We start from the raw sequence: 21,668 nt of genomic DNA on the forward strand, positions 1-21,668 counted from the left end.
GACGATAGCCCAGTTATATCGAATGGTGGAACTGATGAATCCAGGGAGGATCCCCAATGTGATGATCTTGGTTGGGACGAATGACATCTCCCGAGGTTCAGATGAGCAGGAAGCACTATGGGAGTCAATGATGGTTTGTTTGTTTACTACCCTCTGGCAGAAATTCAATTGCGCGGTACTGACCGTTTGCACTGTGCCAATGAACACGAGAAGCCTGACAGCAGCAGGAAGAAGGCACAACGAGGGAGTCGTCAGGTGGAATAACATCTTGAGGAACCTCGCAAGTCGGAACGCCGGAAGAATGATCCTCATGGACATCGAACATGAGTTGAGAGCTATGGATCAGGCCAGACTGACCACGGACGGCATCCACTTCGACAGTATCGAAGGAAGCTTGGTTGAATCGAGCATTCCAAGAGCGGTTGGACGAACTAGAAGCGGAACTCTTTGACACAGGAATGCTGAAGGAAGGAGGAACAGCGAGTGACGCGGTGATTACCACCTTTGTGCCTCCTAGCCTGGAAACACGCTTGGGTACGGTCCCGGCCGTCACGAACTACAGGCAACAGAGCACCAGCGAACCAGGTCAAAGGACAGACGTACAGGATCGATTGGGAGAAGCGCCGATGAGGAGGACCATCCATCCTAGGAGAAGAATAGGACCTGTCAACCCAATCGAAGGGACAGCCGGCACGTCTAGATCAGACACTAGATCGGAGAAGACAAGTACCAGTCGAGAGGAGAGACGCCCGAGCAGAGGCTCGTTGATGTGGTCAAGACCCATACCGTCTCCCTGGCATGTATACAAAGACGAGCTAATGAAGCTGGATCCCCAGAGGGTAAGCTTCATCGAAGATGCAAGGAGGATGCTGAATGGAGCGACGCTATCCGTCAGCAGATTGTACTCGATAACCGGCGTAGACTGGTTGATAGCCGCTAGCATAAATTTCAGCTCCACGACGGCCTTGAGATTTGCTGACCTAGAGGGACTGCCCTCTAACAACACAATGGAAGTGACAGGTGAAAACACGAGAAGGAAAAATTCACTAGAGACGAGAGCTCATTTGGAGGCGATGGTTTTGAGAACCAAGCCGGAAGCCAACCAGTGGCTACACCTGAATCCTAGAGTAGCGGCATTGGGTGCAGATGCTTTTGAGCAAGGCCCCGTGATGATCACAAAGATACATGCCTACTTGTTGAAGGAAGTGAACCTGGCGGGAAATGTCGGAGAAAAGACCGCTGAATTTGTGAAAAGGATGTGTCAGATTACTCTGGAAACCTTCTGGACCCAGGAAGTGAAGTAACAGGAGGGCTTTGAACGGACAGACAGCATGCTGAAAGGGTTGGGAGCCGGATGTACCGCGTCCTTCTTGGCAAAATCTACCCGAAAGTCTCGCATTACTTGATAAAAGAATTCCTCCAAGCAGTAGTGGAAGTGTCAATAGTGGAACTAATAGCCTTGTTCGTGACATTTGGAGCAGAGAGTTTCGTGAAAGGACCGGCGATGCTGCTCACCGAAAGAATTCAGAACCTGCGGTTAGATGGACTTCTGACATTGATTGCGATTACCCACGGAAACTTGGGAGGACTGATGAAACTGACACGTTGTCCGGAGCAGATGAGAGAGAGAGTGAGGAACTTAGATATGAAGAAGTCCACGGACTCGTGGAATAAAATAAGAGACCTGAGACACACTCTTATCCAGTATCTCTTACAGCAAAATCGCTTTGGAACGGGAGAAGACGAGACGATTGAAAGAGAGGAAGATGTCAGACGACATGTTGGAGGCATGCCTCTGTTAACTGATCTGAGCTTGGCTATGAGAACCGATCCCTTAGCGCTGATCAGAGGAGTCACGGAGTTTGTGACGGTGATCTATGGACCAGCAGTCACGTTTGCGTTCCCTGACGTGAAAGTGGAGGCATATAGGAGGTCGGTGCTGCACCTGAACCTCATATCAGCAGTGGACGGTAGTACACTGAACTGATGTGAGCAGCACACGTTGCGGGAGCTCATGAGTGAAGATCTGTTATTTACGAAAATATTGGAGCCAGAGATGACAGTCATCAATTTTGACGATCACTTCCGTGATCGCATGCGAGAAACAGAAAGAGGAAACATCGAAGTGTTTCCAAAGCTTTTGAATCTGAGACCCTATGATAAAACGAATGGTGAAATAACCAGAATGCCTCGTCTCATCGCAGCATATCATAAAGTGAGAGAAGAGACGAAGGACTGGGGTGATTACGAGAAGCTGCCGGAGGCAATCCCTGAATTCCCTCTGATAAGAAGGATGTTGCTCGGAGCAGTCTCCGTGGTACAAACTCCTAGATTGAGAGCATTCGAAACCAATGAAAGGAGAGTAGGGAATTTTGTGGGAACGGTGGATCCATACTTTGTAGGGAGAAATGCCGCCGTGTTACAATACACACGATTTGCATATACGGATCAAGCGGCGAGAAGGCGAATAAGCAAAGCCGCGACTCCCAAGCCTGGAAGATTCGACGAGGAATGGACGGGATTAGGCTTAGCTCCGATGAGGATGAGAGGCAATACCGAACTGCCTGAAGCCTCCTTGATCCTGACTAGTGTGAAAGCGGAGTTGAAAGTGGGAGGAACACTGGAGGCGAGAACCTTCCTAGCACCCTTCGGCTGCGAGGAAATCAAAGTGGTCCATGGAGAAGAGGAAGATAGATCGGTCGGTACATTGATCATACCGAGATTTCCGGAAGGAGCCGACAATGATGAACAAGGAACCTCGAGCTCAAACAAGGATATGTCAGAAGGAGATGACGGACAGGGAGGAAGCCGTCAAACCGAAGAACCCATGCAACAAAATGCAAGTCAAGCTGGTGCGGAAGACAACAGGGCATCGACAGGAGGAGCATCCAGCCTGGATTTCAACATCTTCAGTGATCTTGAGAACAATGCAGATACGTTGGAGACGACTGAGCCAGCGGATGAAGGCATATCAACACTGGAGCCTCCGTCAGCCTTTATGGAAATGAAACGGAATTTGCCGGAGAGCAGCTCTCCTGGCAATTCAAGAGATAACGACCAAAGAATCCTCATGGGATCACCTAGAAGGAGAAGAATAGAGGCCTCAACCAGAGTACCTTTCTTGGGAACGCTGCCCGAAGAAGAATGGAAAGTACATCACCGAGACCACGAGAGTAGGACGGGATGCAAATTGGACAGAGTGGCGTTCATGGAAGAAGTCTGGACAGTGGTTCAGAGCTATGGGACCCAGTCCATTCTGAAAACGGGTCTCAACCAACCCTTGATGAGGGAAGTCCTTGACAAGCTTGATGAGTGTGAAGGGAGACTGAGTGAGTTGTTGATCGACTCGGCCACTGATGAAATTGAAGCGAATTCTCCCATCAAGATGACACCGCAGGACGATAAAGGAGAGGTGGTGTATATGTCAAGAACCAGGAGAGGGACAATGCGATCAAAATTGGTGATTGATAAAATTAATGCGATGAAAATGAAGTTGGGCAGCAGAGTGATACCGAGGAGAACCGGAAAGACGAAGGTGGATTCGGAGATATCGAAGAAAGCTGTCAACTCAGCGAAAAGGAAACGAGTCGAGGAGGTCATGGATTTGGGGCAAGGTGATTATCAATTGCCTGGCACAGATAAAATGTTAACTGATACAGCGATGGTGCCACCCATTCTCATGGCGGGGATAAATTCAACAGGTTATAAATCCAAAAGGAGTGACCGCACTCTGACTGGAGCAACCTTAGAAATGGAAATACTCAGCCAATGTGGAGAGAGCATAATGAAAGACTTTAAGCCATCTCCCATGAATCACGGAAAGGGAAGTGTCGCAGGACAACTAGTAACAGTGGAATATAACCGACTAACAGTGTCGGAGACTGTGTCAATAGATGAACCCACCGGTGAATACATGGAGATGTTAGAGTACGGAAACTCGGCTAGAGGGTATGTGATGGCCCTGGAAGACGAAAAGGCCATGGATGGTTATCTGGAAAGAATGTTGCAAGGCACCACCCTCAAGCAGAAGGCGTACGGGACTTTAGCGTCGTCTGAGATACAGACAGAAACGTTGGAGCAATTGGTGAGCCTTCCATGGAAAGCAGTGGTATTAAGGTACTTTCGTAGAAGAGATGAGTACTACGCCAAGAATACATGCTCTCGTGGCAGTACCTTACGTAAGAACAGAGTTACAACTCAGGTTCGCCTGGTGCATGATGGGACTAACTCGCGAAGAATATGATTCAGAAGAAAGGAAGAGGTCAAAAGAAGAGAAGGTTTTCCTTATGACGAACCTGAGGGATCTGATAGTCCAAGAGAGAGCAGCAGTAGCGTGTGCGAAACGGAGAGACGCTCTCTGTTTCATTCGATTCATGATAGAGCAGATTTCAGTACCTGCATTGAACACTTGTGTTAAGATGCTGAGGGAAGGCGATGAGCGAGCGAAAGCCTTACTCTTGCTAGCACTGCTGGATATGCAGCAAAGCAAACCGATGAGGGTGAACATGAAAGAACCCGAGGAATTAGAACCCATGAGGAAGATAGACGAAATCAGGAGATCCTCAAACAAGGAGCTGAGACTCGCTAAAGAATCTATGGGGGCACTGCCGAAGTCCAGTGAATACTGTGGACCGATCAAGAAGAAATCGTATAGCTACGTATTCGGAATCATAGGGATATCGTACAACCCTTTCCTGAGTGAAGACATACGCGATTGCTTCTTCGACTACAAGCAGGCGGTGTTACTAAGGTTCTGGACGTCCAGAATTGTAAAGATTAAGAGCGTTAACAATCCACAGGACAAAATGGGACTGGTCTTGGAAGAAAAGGTGACTGCACCTTCCGTACCAAAATCCGACAAAAGAGTGGAGTTTGGGTTGGGATTCTCAGATGAATTACTGAGAACGAGCTTGATGGCAGTGTGGGAATTGATGAGGCCATCATGGTGTCCTAGTCCCAACGCTGACTCAATATTACGGGCGACACAAGACGTGCAGAGGGAACTGAATGCAGACTGTAACCTGCGTGACCTTAACATCATATATAATGTGATGATAACGGCCTCTAGGAGCAACGGAGAAGAGAAAGTGGAGTTGCCTGGCTGGGGACCAGAAGACTGGGTCAAACCTGGTAGCTGCCTGGTGGAAGTCTGTGGACTGGAAGGTCACGTTTGTGGAGGTCTGGACTGTGTGAAGACCCTAGAGAAACAACACAAGCAATTGACGGTATTGTTTGGAAACGTAGTGATGAAAGCAAGAACAGAAACGGAACTGCTAGCAGATTGCCATGGAGGAACCGAGGTGAATCTAGTGACTGCACTAGGATTCTACAATGTTTGGTTCTTTAGAGTCACTCTTGAATCTAGAACAGCAACATCAGATGGTCACAGCCATTAGTGTAGAGGTATTCCCAGGAGTTCTGCAGACTGAGCAGAAGTACATAGGAAAATGGAGGGAAGCAATCGAGACGGAAATGAACATCAGACACAGTGAGATTTATTGTAGACCATCAGGACCACGATATTTGGTGGGTTCGATATTGCCTCCAATGTGCAAGAGCAGATACCCGGTACATTTCGTAGCCGTGGATGTAAAGAGTACGAGAACGATCGCGGATCAAGCCTTCTCAGTGCCGAAGTGTGTGAGACTGGCGAGAATGTCCGAGAGGTCTTACGAGTTGCTATGTAAGATGTTCTCAGCAGTTCCAGAGAGAACCAAGGACGAGTTGGAATCAATACTAGGAAAGAAGTTCATGGGATACGTTAGCGGGAACTTCAGTGACTTCGAGAGACAGAAACAGAGAGGATCAACTGTCACAGATTACAATACAGTAGACGAGAATGATAAAGTCCACCGAGTGATGATGGAAGTGGAACCATTACTGGAAGCTTCGGGAAAACGTAATTGGAGGAGCATCATGTTGACACATGACGAGTTTCCTTGCCACTGCTTGCTGCAGACCTGGTGGTATCCCAAGCGTAGTAATCTGATGTTGATCTGGGACTCTGGAGAGCTGCTCTCCATGGGTTTACCAGACTCATCACAGCCCATAACAATAGTGATAGTGGGAGTTATGATGGCGATACGATGGCTGGAAGCTCATGTGAGAGAAAATAATAGACAGGAGGCACCGACGAGAGAACAGTTGCAAAAATTAGATTGTCTAAAAGATTTAGATCTTTTTGAGACAATGTGCAAAATTCTAAACATTCCGATAGAAGTGAAGAAGATATGGGCAAGAAAACGATTGATGCCATGGTTCAGAGCTAACATGACTGCATGGTTGTACGAGTATGCTAAAAAGCATATGTCGAAGCACGGCAGAGTGTACAGTGAATATCAGCTGGACATTGGAGCAGGAGCTTTCAAGCGAGCTCTCGTGACTCATCGGAATGCAGTGACCACCGCTGTGAAAAGAATTTCCAGGACAAGTGAACGTAGTGGAAAGGAGAAGGCAGAGATGTTAAAGGAAGATTTGGAGAGAAATGTGACGTTGTGTCTCCACAACAGCTTCTGCAGGAACAGAGAATCTAACGTGGATCACCTACCTTGTTGCAAACAGAGGGTAGAAGAGCAGAAGTGTTGGAGGACGGCTTCCAACAGCGTCAGGATAGCTAACGACGTGTTGCAGGATACGGAAACTGAGAGTGCAGAGTCAATATCACGGGAGGAAGAAATGGAACATTGACGAATGGCCGAAAAACGAGATGCAAAAAGAGACGAAATTAGAAGAATTTAGAATTTTTAGAACTTCTAAACGACGAAAAAAGAAGAAAACAAAGGAGTGATGAAGAAAAAGTTAAAACTCAGAATTGTTTTATGTGTGTGAAAAAACTCAAGTGAGAAACCAAGCAACCAAGTTGTAATTGAAACTTGAAACATTTAGTTGAGTTTTGAAATTGTTGCATTTATAAATTTGGATTTTGATTTTAGTTGAGTGGCTTTAGAGACACTTACTTACTATATATTTAGAAAGGCTTGAGTGAAGGAGTATATTTAAATATTCCAGCCTACATGACTGTTTTTAATCAGCTAGGAGAACTGATCACTTTGTGGTGACATGAAAGGCTTGGGTAATCTCTCGAAGAGGGAGATTGTTTCATTGTTCTTTCTAACCACAGAGTTTCTTAGTTTTAATATTCAGGACAATAACAAGCAAGATTTCCGAAGGGAAGAAGTGTAGTAGGATAATTTTAGCTTGTTGGTTGGCAGGACTGTCCTGCAAACCAACACCTTTTAAATCTAGGAGAAAAAGTTTTAAATCAGGATATTGACATTGGAAGTCGGAAAACATGTTTTATCTTAGGTCATATCCTCAATGTGCAGATTAATGAAAGAATTTGAAGGCTATAGCGATGTGGTATGATGCCATTTATATTCTGCAGTGAGTCGATGTGACGTGGATAAAAGTAATTTCGTGCATTTTGTAAATTCTGTTCGATGACACTGTACCTATTTTACGAACATTGCGAGATTCAATGAGGACATTGACCGGACTGTCCGGGGAGTATGTGACATTCGACCAGAATGGACAGAAAACAATCTCTGCAGTCTCGGAGTTTTTAGCAGCGAACCTTCCGAATTGGCGATTTGGAAGGAATAAGGACGTTATTCGAGCGATTGGACAAATCATGAAGGCTGAAGGATTCGGAAATTCCTAAATTTTAAATTTTCGAAGTGATGACGTAACAATTCTCAGAAACGTCAAAAACGGCCATTTTGGCAAAAAAGCTGAAAACTACCACAACAACGATAGTTGCGACGACGACAACAGCGAGAAAATTGAGAACCAGAATCAGAGAAAAGCAGAAGTAGCAGAGACCGCTCCAAGTTGCAACTATTGTGTCGCTACAATAGTTGCAAAGCAGTTGCTAACAACAGTGAAGGGTGGAAACCAGCCTTCCGGATTACAGAGAAATCAAGCTTAACGTGCTTGATTCAGTGGATTCGAGAATCCGGAGGGGTTTCGGGACTGAAACTTTTATCATTTTATATGAATTTTTAGCTTCCCTGTCATGTCCTGAATTGAATTTAATTAACATCCGAATTCATTCTACTAAGATGAGAAGCTAGGAGTTGGGGGAAAGGGTTGATCCATCTTCGATGGAGATGATGATTTTTATCTACTGAACAAAAACAATAATAATTTAATAAGTAGTAGTAGCCCTGTTTTTAGGAGTGACCTCGTGGTCTGGGGATACTGAGACCCAGCCATGAGCTCACTATTTCTGCATGTAATTAAGTTTATTTGAGTGTTTTGACCGAAGCCGAAAGCAGTAACGTTTTTTGTCGACCCGATAATAGAAAGACCACCGAAAGTACTGGCTTGGTAGAGACGGTGAAAAGCATGTAAAGCTCTGTTTAGACGTTAGCCAGTCGTCTTAGGACATAGTTTTATTTTCCGTCGATATGTATCTTCCGGGCGAATGTTACAAAATTTTGACCGAATATTGTCAAATTGGTCACTGATGCATTCATTTAGCGTTTGTATGGCCCTATGCAACCTGTGCACGGAACGTCGTTTGACCGAGGGGCCCTTTTGACTTGACCTTTCCCTTAGGGAGCTCGTGTTATTGAATGAGACTTTTTTCTGCTCTTTTACAGAAATGTCTAACATTGAGCTATCACAAGGGTCAGCTGACGAAAGACAATGCAAACAACTAGCGTTTCACGTGGACTCAGAAATTGTCGACTTGGATATAATCGCGCCTACTTTTGCTTCATTGACCTTTGAAAATGACAGCACTTATACAGTTCTTGAAAATCAGTTCGCCCAAGCAGATGGTGTTTTGCATAATCCTTTGTCGACATCTGTTAGCTGTACGCGAGAGGAAATTTGCGACGTCATCGAAGAAGTAATATGCTCTTCGGATGACGTTCAACTGTTTCCGCACCACTTCACTGAATCTGTAAGTTAAGCGCTCAATTCTTTCTGGTTTGTAACATGTAACCGCATAGGTTTTTTCCGAACCTCTCTCTGACAAAAAAAATGAAGCTGCAATGTTTTAATACAAAAATTGAATTGTTGTGAATCTATACGAGGTCGGTTTGGAACACAAAATGGTACTATTTTAATAGACAGGTCAGTAGAAAAGGCTACTATGATAAACAGGTCGCAATAATTTTGTATGTATTAGTAGTAGTAGTAGTAGTAATAAAATACTTAATTCCATATGCGTGGAGTCACATTAAATGAAAATACTACTTGACAATTGAAACAATAAGAAAAAAGACTTATGAGCGACAAAATTTACAGATATAGAAACAACAAGAGTGGGAGATGTTGAAATGATAGGAGATGTATTAACTTGAAATCAAAAGAATGTATTATTTACGCTTTACAAAAACGAGTTAGAAATTTATGCTGTGGTTTTTCATTATAATGTGTATATGAAGCAGTTTACTCGTTTCAAATAACTTAATGATTTCGGAATCATCAATTGGGTGAATTATTAATACTCAAAGCTCAAATTTGCTTAAACTTTTAAATCTTTCAACCTTCACATGGTAACGGGAGAGTTTTCACAAATGATTTGCTACAGAAACAAACTTTTTTGAAAATATACTGGGACGTGCTCCTGAATTGTCACCTTCCTACTTATTTACAATTTTTGAGATCTAGATTTGTTTTCGATTAGGGAACTGAATGTTTTAGGGACCAATTGTACCCATATGGCATGTCAGTTTTTTTATTTCCTTGCGCCTATTGACTATTTTTCAACTTTCTGTTGGCTATGTTTTTCAGAAGGCGGTGTGTGAGATTTGTGGTAAAACATTAGATTCCATTCCGCCGGAATATTCCTCGAATGGTCAGCATAAGCCATCAGGCGTGATCTGCGAACCGTGCGCCAAAGATGCGTTTGGGTCATCCATTTACTCATCTGATTACAATACGAACAGTGAAAAATGGGAGCTAAGTCAAGAAGAAGAGCACAGATGTGATATTTGTGGCGAGGTCTTTCTTAATCAACAGTCTCTGGTAAATCATAAAGTTAGTCTTTAATATACTTACCTTCGTAAAAGTTAATAACCTACGATGAATGGAAAGTTAAAAACTCATAGCAATGTACGATAAGCAGGTTCAGAAGGACTATGAAGGGGTACATTTGAATTATAGTTTAACAAATGTACCAGATTATTTAAATGCTTTTGTTTGGTTGTAAGAGAAGCTTAATGGTGTTTGTGCAAGCCTGCTAGAATTTTTATTCTCAGTGAAAAGAACAAAAGGGTATTTTGTAATTAAAATTGTGATATTCTTACTAAACTGATTTTGTTATCGGTAATTTATGGCATGCTCACAATGAAAAAAATTTAATTAATCAAACTAGTGATTAATTAACCGTAAAAGAACGGAGTGAAGACATTTGTTTAAGTCGTGTTGATGTTTTTCCTTTTTTTTTCAGGAAAAGTCCTAAAAGTTGTTGATGTTCAAATAAGTTTTCGTGTTTTGACTTTAATTAAATTCATATGCTTAAAAGTAGGCAAATGAAGCTCTTCGATTACGGAAAAGGAAAAGGCGCATAGAAACGTGAATGCCTTTCAATTTTGAAAGTAAATTGTAATTTGAAGATTTCTCAACGGAATACATAATGATCCATTAATCTCAATTTTGTTTTTTTTTAAACAAAAAGTCTTTATCATAAGCTTGAAAAATTAAAGATCTTATTTTGGTATACTTTCTTGGAAATTCGAAATATGAAAATGTTCAAAAAAATAGTCGTTTTCGGCTTTCTTGGGTTCATTGACTTTGCTCCAACTGTCTGCTGGCTATATTTTCAGAATTCTCAGCGGTCTGAAAAAAAAAACTATCTTTCGAGCCCTTTGTCCAATCGGGTTAGTTTCATCTAAAAAGTACCAATCTTAAAAGGTTTTTGAAATTCAAAGAACTTTAAGCTGATATATTTTTTCTTTGAAACTGAATTGAAATTAAAAAGGAAGAAGGCTGTTTAGAGGAAGAACTTTTCCCAATTAAACTAAAATATGGCAGATTTCACGAAGCTTGCCGAGTAGATTAGATCTGACTTTAGAGTCTGGTTTCTTCTGAGTTTGCTTTCTTCTACTCGTGTGGTACGCACTCTTCTCTTGTTCGACACGCTCTCTTGTGGCGGATTATATTTGTTGTCGACTTCTTTTCGTTGCAATACGGGCAATTGGCGGTTTTGGCTTTATAAACCTTCGGTGATTTTGTTTTGCTGTCGTGTAATTTATCGTGGTTTCTGAGTGCGCGCTCCGTAGTGCATACTTTTTCGCACGTAAGACATGGGAAGGTTTTCAATGATTTCACGTGTTTTCGTTTTGTATGGATTTTCAGTCATTTCATGGACTTGCACTCCTTACCACAGACAGGTCATTTTTATTTCCGGCTTGGTTTGTGTAGTTGAAATAATATCTAAGTTTTCGTCTTTACAGTCAAAAAGTTCTTCCTTTTTTGATCCTGACACTGTGTTACGCTTGCGATTTGCAAGCGTTATTAAATGCTCTGTCCGTTCCTTCATTATCCTTTTCCATTCTTTTCTGTTCACCGCTTCTTCTCTGCACATGTCTGCAATCCAAGCCCGCCTCTGAATGTAGTTTTTTTCCAGTATTCAACCTCTTACTCCTTTTTTCCTATCGGTTTTGGAAGTGACTTCAGCTGCTCCAACCACCTAAGAACGGCTATTTTGGTAGGTATATCATCAGGCCTTCGGAGGACTAGCCAAAATATTTCTAATATTTTTTCCAGTTTTCCATCGTAAGGATTTGATTCCCATCTCGTGTGTTATGTCGTACATGTTAATTTGTTTCGGTTGCATCTCTTTTAAAGGGGCTGCTTTTTATTGCACAGATGAGTCGATAGCAACGGTCAATTCATGTTTGAAAATTTCTGATTCCTTTATCGTACCAAATGCGAGCCGCCGCATCAAAAAGAAACGCACTTTCGACACAAGCAGCAATTGCTGTCGCTTGCTGTTTCTTCCAGCACGTTTTCTGCGGTTTGAATGTCCGCTTTGGATCCAACTGCCAGAAAACTTAAATTGTACGATGATTTTTTAAAAATACCATAACATCTGTATCGTCATTATTTTGCCTTCTTATTTTGCTCCTTTGTTCATGTCCGTAATGTCATCCAGGGAGCTAAATCCATTTTACTCATACTGGCATGATAGATCTTTCAGTTGTTTTCAAGCGGTGCTTTTCCGCTTGCCGTCTCACAACTTGATGGAAGTATTGAAAAGACTGGGTGAAGTTGAGTATCCATCGCTTTCTCATCTTGCCGGTTGCCTTTCGTTGCTGTCTCCGTCTGTGGGCTCAACACAGCATGATGTTGAATCATGAAGATCCATACGGTTTGATAGGAAAACTTCTCTCCATACCACATCGGCGAAGTTTTTTCCATAATGCCATTTTGTTTATCCTTGAGTAGGCTTTTCCGAGATCCAGAAACCGCCACTTAGGGTCGTTCGGATCAGTTTGCTTTTCTACATGTTCTCAATTCATGGGTCTCCTCTTGAATAAGTGTTATGATTTGCGTGGCGTCCGCTGTGGATCTGTTAGCTCTAAATCAATTTCGATTTTTGAACAGGAGGCCGAAGTTTTCCGCCCAAACCTTGAGACGGTCTGTGAGGAGGCGTGCTAGTATGCGACTTGCCATTGAAAGAAGACACACACCTCGATAGTTGTTTACTTCGTTCTTGTCATCCTTTTTAATGAGCGGTAGGTACTATGTGTCCAGTTTTTGTTACAGGTTTCTATTTATCTGCTCTGTGTTCATTCAAGCTTCGTATAAGAGAGACAACTTTTCTCGTTACACCGTGACAGGCTGTTGTGAAGCAGACTCCGTCTCCGTCTTAAGCTAGGTCGGAATCTTGAGCAGATTCAAAGCAATTGTTGATTTTGTTTGGGGTTGGAGATATGTTCAAATGGCGGTTTGCTGATGCATCAATACTCGATCCTCTTAGATCTTTCATTTCTGCCACAGCAGCCAAAAGATCCGCAGGATTTCATTGAAACCGGTCTTTTGAAAGCTTTTTAACTCGTTTAACCAGTAATTGTTGTCCTGGTAGTTCATCTCCGGTAATTGTTTGCGGCAACTCTGCACTGCTTTATGAGATTTTCACCACTTTTTTCAAGTAATTTAAAATCCTTCCTCATGGTTTTTCTGGAAATTTTGAGGTTCATCTAATTGTTTCAACGTCCCTCGTTTTTTTTTCCTGTATTGTTTCGTTCGATGACTTGGCTAGATATTGTGTTATGTAGTGCTTCGAGTGTATCCTCCTGCCCTTTTGTCCAGGGATTGGCTACTTCGGTTTTGGGTGGTCACGCAAACTTCCTTAGCAACTAACCAGAGTTTCTGCGATTTTTTCCTACTTCCAAACTGGTTTATTTAACACTTCCCAGTTTATACGTGGCAGCTTTCGTGTTCGCCGCTTTTTGGGGCAGGGTCTGCAGGTTAGTTTCAGGGCTACTGGTTTATAGTCCGATACAGTCATATCTTGATTTACTGCCATATCTCGTACAGACTTACGGCGTTGTTTTGCTTTTATTATGAACCCGTCAATTTGATGCCAAGATCTGAGACTATTGTTGAACCATGTTCCTCTATTCGTCATGTTAAAGAGCGAGTGTACCCGCTGCATTTCGTGAGTGTGCCGCAAACACCAAATCTTCTACATTTTTACTGGTCGGGGTTCTCATCCCAAAGATACGCGTGAACCCGGTGTCTGCCAGGCCACTACCAATATGCACCTTGTGATTGCCCTCTATTAAGAGTAGTTCTTCTGAATTACTTTTGGCAATTTTCTTTTCCAGTCATGGCGGTATTTTTCTTTATTACGGTTCCCGTCAACATGATATCGCTTTTTCTGAGTGAACAAGGACAATTTCTTTATTGCCTTCTCTAATCAAAATAACGCCATATGGCTCGGATCGAAATTCCGACACCAGTTCAACATCCCAGGACATGTTAGTCAGTCTTTGCGCTGCGGTTTTTTTTAATCTCGCTATGTTTTTCTCTTGCACTGAAACTCCTTGTAGTTCCAAGTTATTATGATTTGCTCGTCCATTGTAGACTTCGGAGCTTTGACTTTGCGATCCATGCGTTTTTGCCTGCGGTTTTCTCTATGAACCTTTTCAATCCTCTTGTTTCCCTTATTTTGTCTTTTTACCATGAGATGAAATCCTTTAGGTGATTCCGTTGTCTTGGGAGGGTCCGAGGCGGGCGTACCTCGCGCGTTCCCAATTCGACATATCCACATCAGACTCCTGTTCGAGATTGAGACAGGCGGTAGTGTTTCAACAGTTCTTGCACTCATTTTGCGTATCTGATTTGTTTGCTGAGGTCCCTGATTTCCTTGGTTGTCAGCCTGATACATTTTTGGTGAACCGACCGACTTTTTATTGTTGTGTAGGCCCTCACAGCCCGTCAGTTTCGGTTGCGACTTTTCTTAGGTCAGTCCACAGAGTTTCTGGAGCTAGGTTGGCGAGGCAGGCTAGCACGTGTACCACATTCTCTCTTTTCTTACAGAATCGACATATGTCTGTTTCGGATGCGTTGATTCGGTGAAGATAGTCATTCAGTTGAGAACAGAAACCGCTCCTCATCTGGGCGAGCCGGACTTGTTGTCTCGTTAATGTTTTCTCTATTGCGTCGATCTTGTCTTGATTTATTAGGAGTTGGGTGTTGAGAACTCTATTCGGTTGTAGATTTTCGAGGGTATTAATAACGTAGACTTTGTGTAGGTTCTCTCTGGTGATTTCTTCTTCTGTTATGTCAAGGGTTGTTTAAGCGGTTTTCAGGTGGTTACTCGGTGATTTTTGGATCGTTCGTCTTTCTTCATTATTTGTTTGTAGCTCGTGGCAGGCGTGGTCGGTTGGCAAATCTTCCCTCGTCTTCGCCGAGCCAATACCACATCTACGATTTGCCAAGCGGAAGAACAACTTTCCCTGGCTCTTTTCCAGCCCCCTTTCAAATTCAATTTTGAAAAGTCTATTTAACGTTGTCGTAATGCAATGAAATTTGGCGTGGTGAACAAATCGTCAATTCTAAACAGATTTGTTCTTCATACTTTACAGCGTAACATCGCGCATTTAGCCGTAATAACACACAAATCAAACATAAAACTCGGTATTTTGAAAGGAGGAACTGGAAAAGAGCCCTTTCCCTCACAGACGACCGACCACTTACTGCACCAAGTGCAGAGAGATTTTTTTTGCATGCCCCGCAAAAGCTGATCGGACCCGGGTTCCGTTCAACATCTCCAGCTCTCATTAGCACGCAGATCAGGAAGACTGGCTTTGTTGACCTGACGGTTAAAAACCCGTATTGCCACTGTCGATTGTGTCGAACTTTGGAAGGTTCTCGCCTTCTGAATTTTTTTTGGAGAGATGCTTGGGTTGGCTGCACCCTCGCCGCTCTGTCGTTCATCAGGAGATTGTGCTTTTTGATGTTTCCATCTTAAATAAATACCTTTTCTGATAAACCCTGTCCATGTTTTTCCGCACAGCCGGAGCGCGCGCTCCCGCTTGTGCCTCTTGAACATAAAGTTCACATGATGGGTCGGTCTGTCCATGAACATATGAACCTCTTATTGAGAATTTGGTTTAATTTTAGAATATTCATCGTCTTCCTTCAAACAGCTCCATACATTGTAAAACATGTCTTGTGCACTTCGCAACTGAAACGCACCTGAAAGAACACGAAAAAGTACACGAATGTGAGAAGCCCTTCGCTTGTCGAATCTGTAACGAGAGTTTCGCCACCACATCTGAACTAACAGTTCACGCAGCCAAACATGAACAGTATCAGTGCAAGATCTGCAACATGATGTTCCCATCAAGTGCTCAATGTACAGACCACGTGAATAGAGTTCACATGATGGGTCTGTCTGTAGATGACGTGTTCTTCTCAAACCCGAACTCGAAGCAGCAACGAGGGAAGAAATGGTCGAATCGCACGTGTAATTTGTGCAATCGAACCTTCACAACAGCAGCCAGTTTTCAAGTGCATGTCAAGTTGCACGAAAATGAGACTTCTTTCACATGTCCAGTGTGTCTTCGCCAATTCAAACTGGAAGTAAGTTTTGATTATATATATGTATTGTTTAACAATAGTTGTTCCATAATAGTCTACTTGATTGCTTCAAAAAGCTTAAAAGTTAGAAAGAACAGTTTATCATTTTTCACGAAATTATCATTGTCATTCAGCTTGATCATTGTTTCACGAAATCGTTTATTAATTTGAAAACAAAAAGTGAAAATGTATTCTGTTCTGTGTTCATGAAATTTTTCCAGCTTTCTGTTGATTACCAGTGAAACAAATCGCTTTTTGCTTTGTTTTTTCACTATGTTAATTAGCAGGTTACGAATTTCCTTTTCAGGTGATCCTAGAGTTTTGACTTCTTGTATAATGACTAATTTTAAATAGCGGGTAAATAAGTTATTAATAAAAACTAAGATACTCAAAATAAGATACTCGACACATGGCAAACGTAAATGTATCGCTTTAAGGCAAAATGAGAACGAAGCCTTACGTTGTACCGGTTTAAAAAGGGTAATGGGGTGGGTGTTTAGAACTATCTGAAGCGCCACATGCTGATGCATGCGAGATCTAGGGAGTTCAACTGTCACTACTGTGGCAAGCAGTTCAGACTGAAGAGTAATCTGGATGAACATGTGAGAATTCACACTGGAGAGAGACCATACAGGTGTGACTACTGCAACCTCACCTTCACTCAGAACAGCACACTCAGACGCCATCTTGTCATACATACTGGTATGCATCCCCCCATCTGAACAATTTGACCCATGTATTGACCAAGTGAACAATCTCCCTCCCCCCTCCCTAAAATTAAATAGCAAATTCAAGTCGCAATCCCTGCATGTATTATGCTCAAATTTGAGTGGTTGCTTACTTTTAATCAAGTGAACAATCTCCCTGATTTAGGGGGGGGGGGGGGGGGAGGGAGATCTTTCAGTTTTTCCTGCATTTCCTTTCTCCATTTGGCTATTTTTCTCTTTAATGCGACATTATTCCTGTCCCTAACTGCGATGCGATATTGATAGTAAAACCATTCTGTGGCTATTATGATTATGAAAAAGCTGAATATTTGGATGGGATTGACGAAGTTCTCAGTTGTCGAAAATCTATATCTAAAGGCATACTCGATTTTTTTCTTTTGTATTGGGTGTACGGTTAGCTTTTGAAAAAGTCCAAATATAAGCAGGGCTCAATTGAATTGTATAGGCCTGTTACTTAAGTTTCCTAAAGTGGTGACATCTATTATCATTGTTGGTAGGTCAACGTGTCCACGAATGTGGAGTGTGTGGGAAGGCGTTTGCCAGACCGAATCAGCTGACAATCCACGAGCGAATACACAGTGGGGAGAAACCATTCGAGTGCAAAGTGTGTCGTGTCACATTCAACCAGAGCAGCCAGCTCAATCGGCACACGAAGAAATTACACCCAGGTTTCAAAATTTTACTATTATGAGCGTTTTTTACAGTACCATAAAAAATACTAGCTTGTTAAGTTTTAATGGAAAGGGTGAAAAGTGCTGTTTCAGACGTGTTTTTTTTTTGTTTTCAGGAAGCAGGCTGACTAGTTCTTTCCGCTCAGATTCAATTTTTGCGTTTCCGCGTTTCCGCTTTTGATTTTAAGTTATTTATTTCATTTTGCTAAAAGTAAGGCAAATTACTCTCTGCAAAAACGAAAGTCGAAATGAAGCGATATCGACTTTGATATTGAAAAGTGATGTCAAGAGATTAGCAGAGTTTAAATCCTCCGTTTAAATCAAAGTAATTCACATCACAAGAATTAAAGTCAATTTGAATCAACCCCCCCCCCCCCCCCACCCACCCCCACCCACCCCAACAATACAAGAAAATATGGATTTTTGATAAACTAACTTTGAGCATAGCCTAGATTCGTTCAAAATTGGCCGTATTGCTACAGAAAATTGACTTAAAACATTAATTTGTGTAATTAACAGCATACAAATACAATCCCGTATAAAAAATTTAAACTTTAAAAGTCCATTAATTCCGGCGAGAGAAGTTGATGATCATCAACCGTAGCAAAATTCTCAGCTGAATAGAAATTTATATCTATTGACCCTGTTTTCTTAAATTGGGTTAGTTTTATCAATCATCAAAGAAATCATTTTGAAGCTCTAACGCCATATATTTTGTTTTGAAAACGGTTCAAAATTAATCCGTAGTTTAGTGGGCTTAGTATTCAAATCTCATAATATTTGTTTCAGTCGTAACTTATTAAGTTAATGCTAATCTACTGCTGGCAATTGAATAATTCGCTGGACCTATCGGCTGTTTCCGTTTTTTTTTCAAATACAAATTATGTTTGTTTTCTGGTAAGCTATTCAAGCGGTTCTTTTTTAAGCCGTTTTTCAAAAATTTTGATTCACACTTGTTACTAAAATTGAAAGTTGCTCTGTACCAATTCTGATTTAAAACCATAAGATTTTTTTTTTGGTTTTCTTCAAGTTAAACGATTTCTGCATGTGTTGTATCGTCTTGGTTATTTTATTTGCGACAGTTTCAAGTGCGAAATGTTTTAATTGCTTTTGTGTTTTTCAGGAGACATGGGTCGTAAAAATATACTATAAAATTTTTATAGCTTGAAAATTTTTTGCGTCAGTTTCGTTTTCGGCTAAACTATTGGCGACCTAAGTTTTTTCGCCCCAGTGGCCACTCGGCCATTGTTTATCCTTGCTTGCTTTTTAAAACTGTTTCGGATAATCGAGACAAAAGTCTTTAAATTTTTGTAGAAAGGGTTTTTTGGAATTTTTTCAAGATATTTCTTCAGCTTGTTTTTTTTTAAATTCAAAATCTTGTAATACAATGTTTTAATTATATCACTAGTCATCTTATGTTGCACAACTTCATGGGCGATTTGTTGTTAATGCTTTTGCCTGTTTCATATATTTTTTATGTATACATAATGTATACATAACTGATTTTTTTTTGTGTACAGTTTCGCTTTTGGCTTAACGAGGGTAAAACCTAGTTTTTTTTGCCTTAGTTGCCGCTCGGTCATTGATTTTAATGGGCTGTTTTTTTATCATTGTCGGAGACAAAGGTCTGAATTTTTAGAAGATAGTTTTTTCGACTTTTTTATTCTTTCAGCTTAATTTTTTTGTTCTTAAGTTATTTTTTCAGCTTAATTTTTTTTGATAAAAGACTTCCCTTTTTTATTATTTTCAAATTGTTATAATGCAATGTTTTAATTGATTCGCAAGTGGTGCCACGCTCCGCTTCTTTTCTGTGGTGTATATTGGCACCAATAGCGCCTTAAGCAAAAATTTAGAGTCGATCCGTTAAATGGATGCCTTAAAATAGTACTATAGGGGATCCTTGTAGTGGTCAGGCGGTGGGATACCGGAGGGGATGACGACCGATCTTCTCTCGCTCTCGCCTTAAATCCACTGTTGTTTGAGATGTAATTGTTTTTCAATATTTTTGAAAATGTGTTTGATGTATTCCTTTAATGGTGTAGGTAATTTTGTTGTAATTGTTTTTTTTTACCTGTGCACTAGACTTTTTATCCCGTAAATAACTTTGATCACAGAGCTCATCTGTACTTTTGGGCTCATCTCTAATGGTACCTTGTTTCATAATTAATTCGAATTTCTTTCTCGGTCGACTTAGCCTGTGGGTAACGAATGCGCCTGGGACAGCATAGGGTACTGGGTTCAGATGTGACCAGGACCTGTTTTGAGCAGTCGTGGTCAAGTGGGTTAGGCACATCTCTCTTAACACGAGGGTCATGCGTTCGAATCCCGCTTCGGTCACGGCTGGAGGGGTCCCAGTGTCATCCGCCTCCTCAAGGTGGGACCGGCTGCGGCAAAATGGATGACATCTCCCCCTCCCCCACGGTTGGTCCTGCACTGAGCAGGCCGGGGGCAAATAAAAAAAAAAAAAAAAGGACCTGTTTTTTTTCAAACGGGAATTATTCTGTTTCAAAAAAAAATTGTCGGTAAATTTTATTTGGCCCTAATTATTTCGGTCTGTTTTTCTCTCGACTTGGTGACCTACTTTTGGGTCGTTTCAAGGGATATCATTTTTAACGCTTCCCTCCGCAATTTACATTTGGTTGTACTTTTACCACTCGGTTTGTTGAAGTTTCTTTTTTTGTGGCTTTATAGGTTTCGGCTTGCTTTATATCAGCTTATTGCCTGTGTGCATTATGAGGTTATGGGGGTTATAAAAATTGATGATTACTTTTGAATTGAAAAAAGTTTTGGCTTGAAGTGTTTCTGCTTTAATATTTTCCGCTTTGTCACCGCTTGGTTAATTTTCTTCCGATGCTGATCTTTCACCACTATATTCAATCGTGTTGGTATATCTAGGTGTATCGCAATATGCGCGATGCTCAGCTTCGCCTGCGTGTAAAAAAATACCTATTGATCCAGTTTTGTCTAAATATGTTAAAAAAGAAAAAATGATTTTTTTTTTATTAATTCAAGCTCCACTGTCGAACAGCAAAAATGTAGTAGTCACGAAAAACTTGAATGTTTTTTAGTTTAAAAAAGACTAATTCACTGAATTTGCAGCGGAAAAGAAATATACCTGTTGATAGTACCCAAGAAGCTGAGTAAAAAATAAAAAGTTACCTTCTGAATTAGTTTTCTCAAATTGCTCTAGATGTATCAAAACTGTTTCAATTACCTTTTTTATTCAAAGAATTTCATTTTGATGCTATTTTTTTTTAATTAAAAGATCCAATTTGAAATATTTAGTGTTTTCCTTTCCTTGAGTGCAATAAATTTTTTCGGAAAATTTTATCGTAAAATTTTTTTATAACAATCGAATTTGATTTTGCACTATTTGGTTATTGTTTTCATCGTAAATTCGCTTCAGTTTCATTTACATAGAGGAAGACAAATGAGGCTCTCGCGTATCAAAGTGCAAATGGCGCTAAACGATTTTGGTACTAGTTTACTTGTTTGGTACCTAATAAAAATCGAGGTACAGTATGTGGCTAATTGTATCAGTAAGCATTTTTATTTCTATAATGTTATCGAAACAGGCCTAGTTAGTATAGCGGGTACGAATGCAATTACTAACCCCATGGCGTTGGTTCAAATCCCGTGCTGGCTCTTCTTTGCAGAAAATAGGCGGGACCAATCATCTAAACTAGTTTTGTCACGGGACCAAACAAGTAAACTAGAAACAAGACTTCAATAACTTTAAATATCGGTTTTGCATTTTGTTTTTAAGGTTTCGCTGCGGAATAGATAGACAATGTATCAGACCAGTTTTGTCTATTAGAGTTCTTGAAAGTCATAGTTTAAGCGTGATTTCTGTTTTCCTCGAACTCTGAAAAATGTTCGAAAAGAGTTACTCCGTTTTTTTTGGGGTTTAAGGGAGTTCATTGACAACTTTATGGTGGCTATGTTTAAGTTTGAATTGTTTCAGCTCAACTAGAAAGTTACAAAGAACTCCATGAAGACCCACTATCGAATGCTTTGTCCATGCAGGATGAGATACCGAAGTGGGACATCTACATGCCTAGAATATCATTAGGACTGGACTCACCCTCACCATCGCCAATGGGGACCGACAAATTCCTATGATAGTGAAAACTGAGAGAAAATTCAATCTTTCCGCAAAACTGAAGTCAATAGAGGCCAAATAAAACAGTCAATCATAATTAGAATATACTTTTAAATGTTG

The 21,668-nt window shown here is 41.2% G+C and overlaps 1 protein-coding gene across 4 annotated transcripts in view; it reads left to right on the forward strand.

The window, feature by feature from the left end:
- LOC134850999 (zinc finger protein ZFP2-like) overlaps positions 1-21,668 on the forward strand; it is a 30,479-nt gene extending 8,811 nt beyond the window's left edge. Inside the window, exons 1-6 of one of the 4 annotated variants that reach the window (XM_063866867.1) lie at positions 8,583-8,908; positions 9,745-9,990; positions 15,589-16,050; positions 16,548-16,749; positions 17,273-17,443; positions 21,411-21,668. In XM_063866867.1, the coding sequence (XP_063722937.1) occupies positions 8,606-8,908; positions 9,745-9,990; positions 15,589-16,050; positions 16,548-16,749; positions 17,273-17,443; positions 21,411-21,568 (1,542 nt within the window). In that variant the 5' untranslated portion in view covers positions 8,583-8,605 and the 3' untranslated portion in view covers positions 21,569-21,668. Of the gene's footprint in view, positions 1-8,582; positions 8,909-9,398; positions 9,507-9,744; positions 9,991-15,588; positions 16,051-16,547; positions 16,750-17,272; positions 17,444-21,410 lie in introns of those variants that run through there. The other 3 variants (XM_063866869.1, XM_063866870.1, XM_063866868.1) reach the window with 3 other exon arrangements.

The sequence above is a fragment of the Symsagittifera roscoffensis genome, chromosome 7, assembly GCF_963678635.1.
Source record: "Symsagittifera roscoffensis chromosome 7, txSymRosc1.1, whole genome shotgun sequence".
NCBI classification, from domain to species: domain Eukaryota; kingdom Metazoa; phylum Xenacoelomorpha; order Acoela; family Convolutidae; genus Symsagittifera; species Symsagittifera roscoffensis.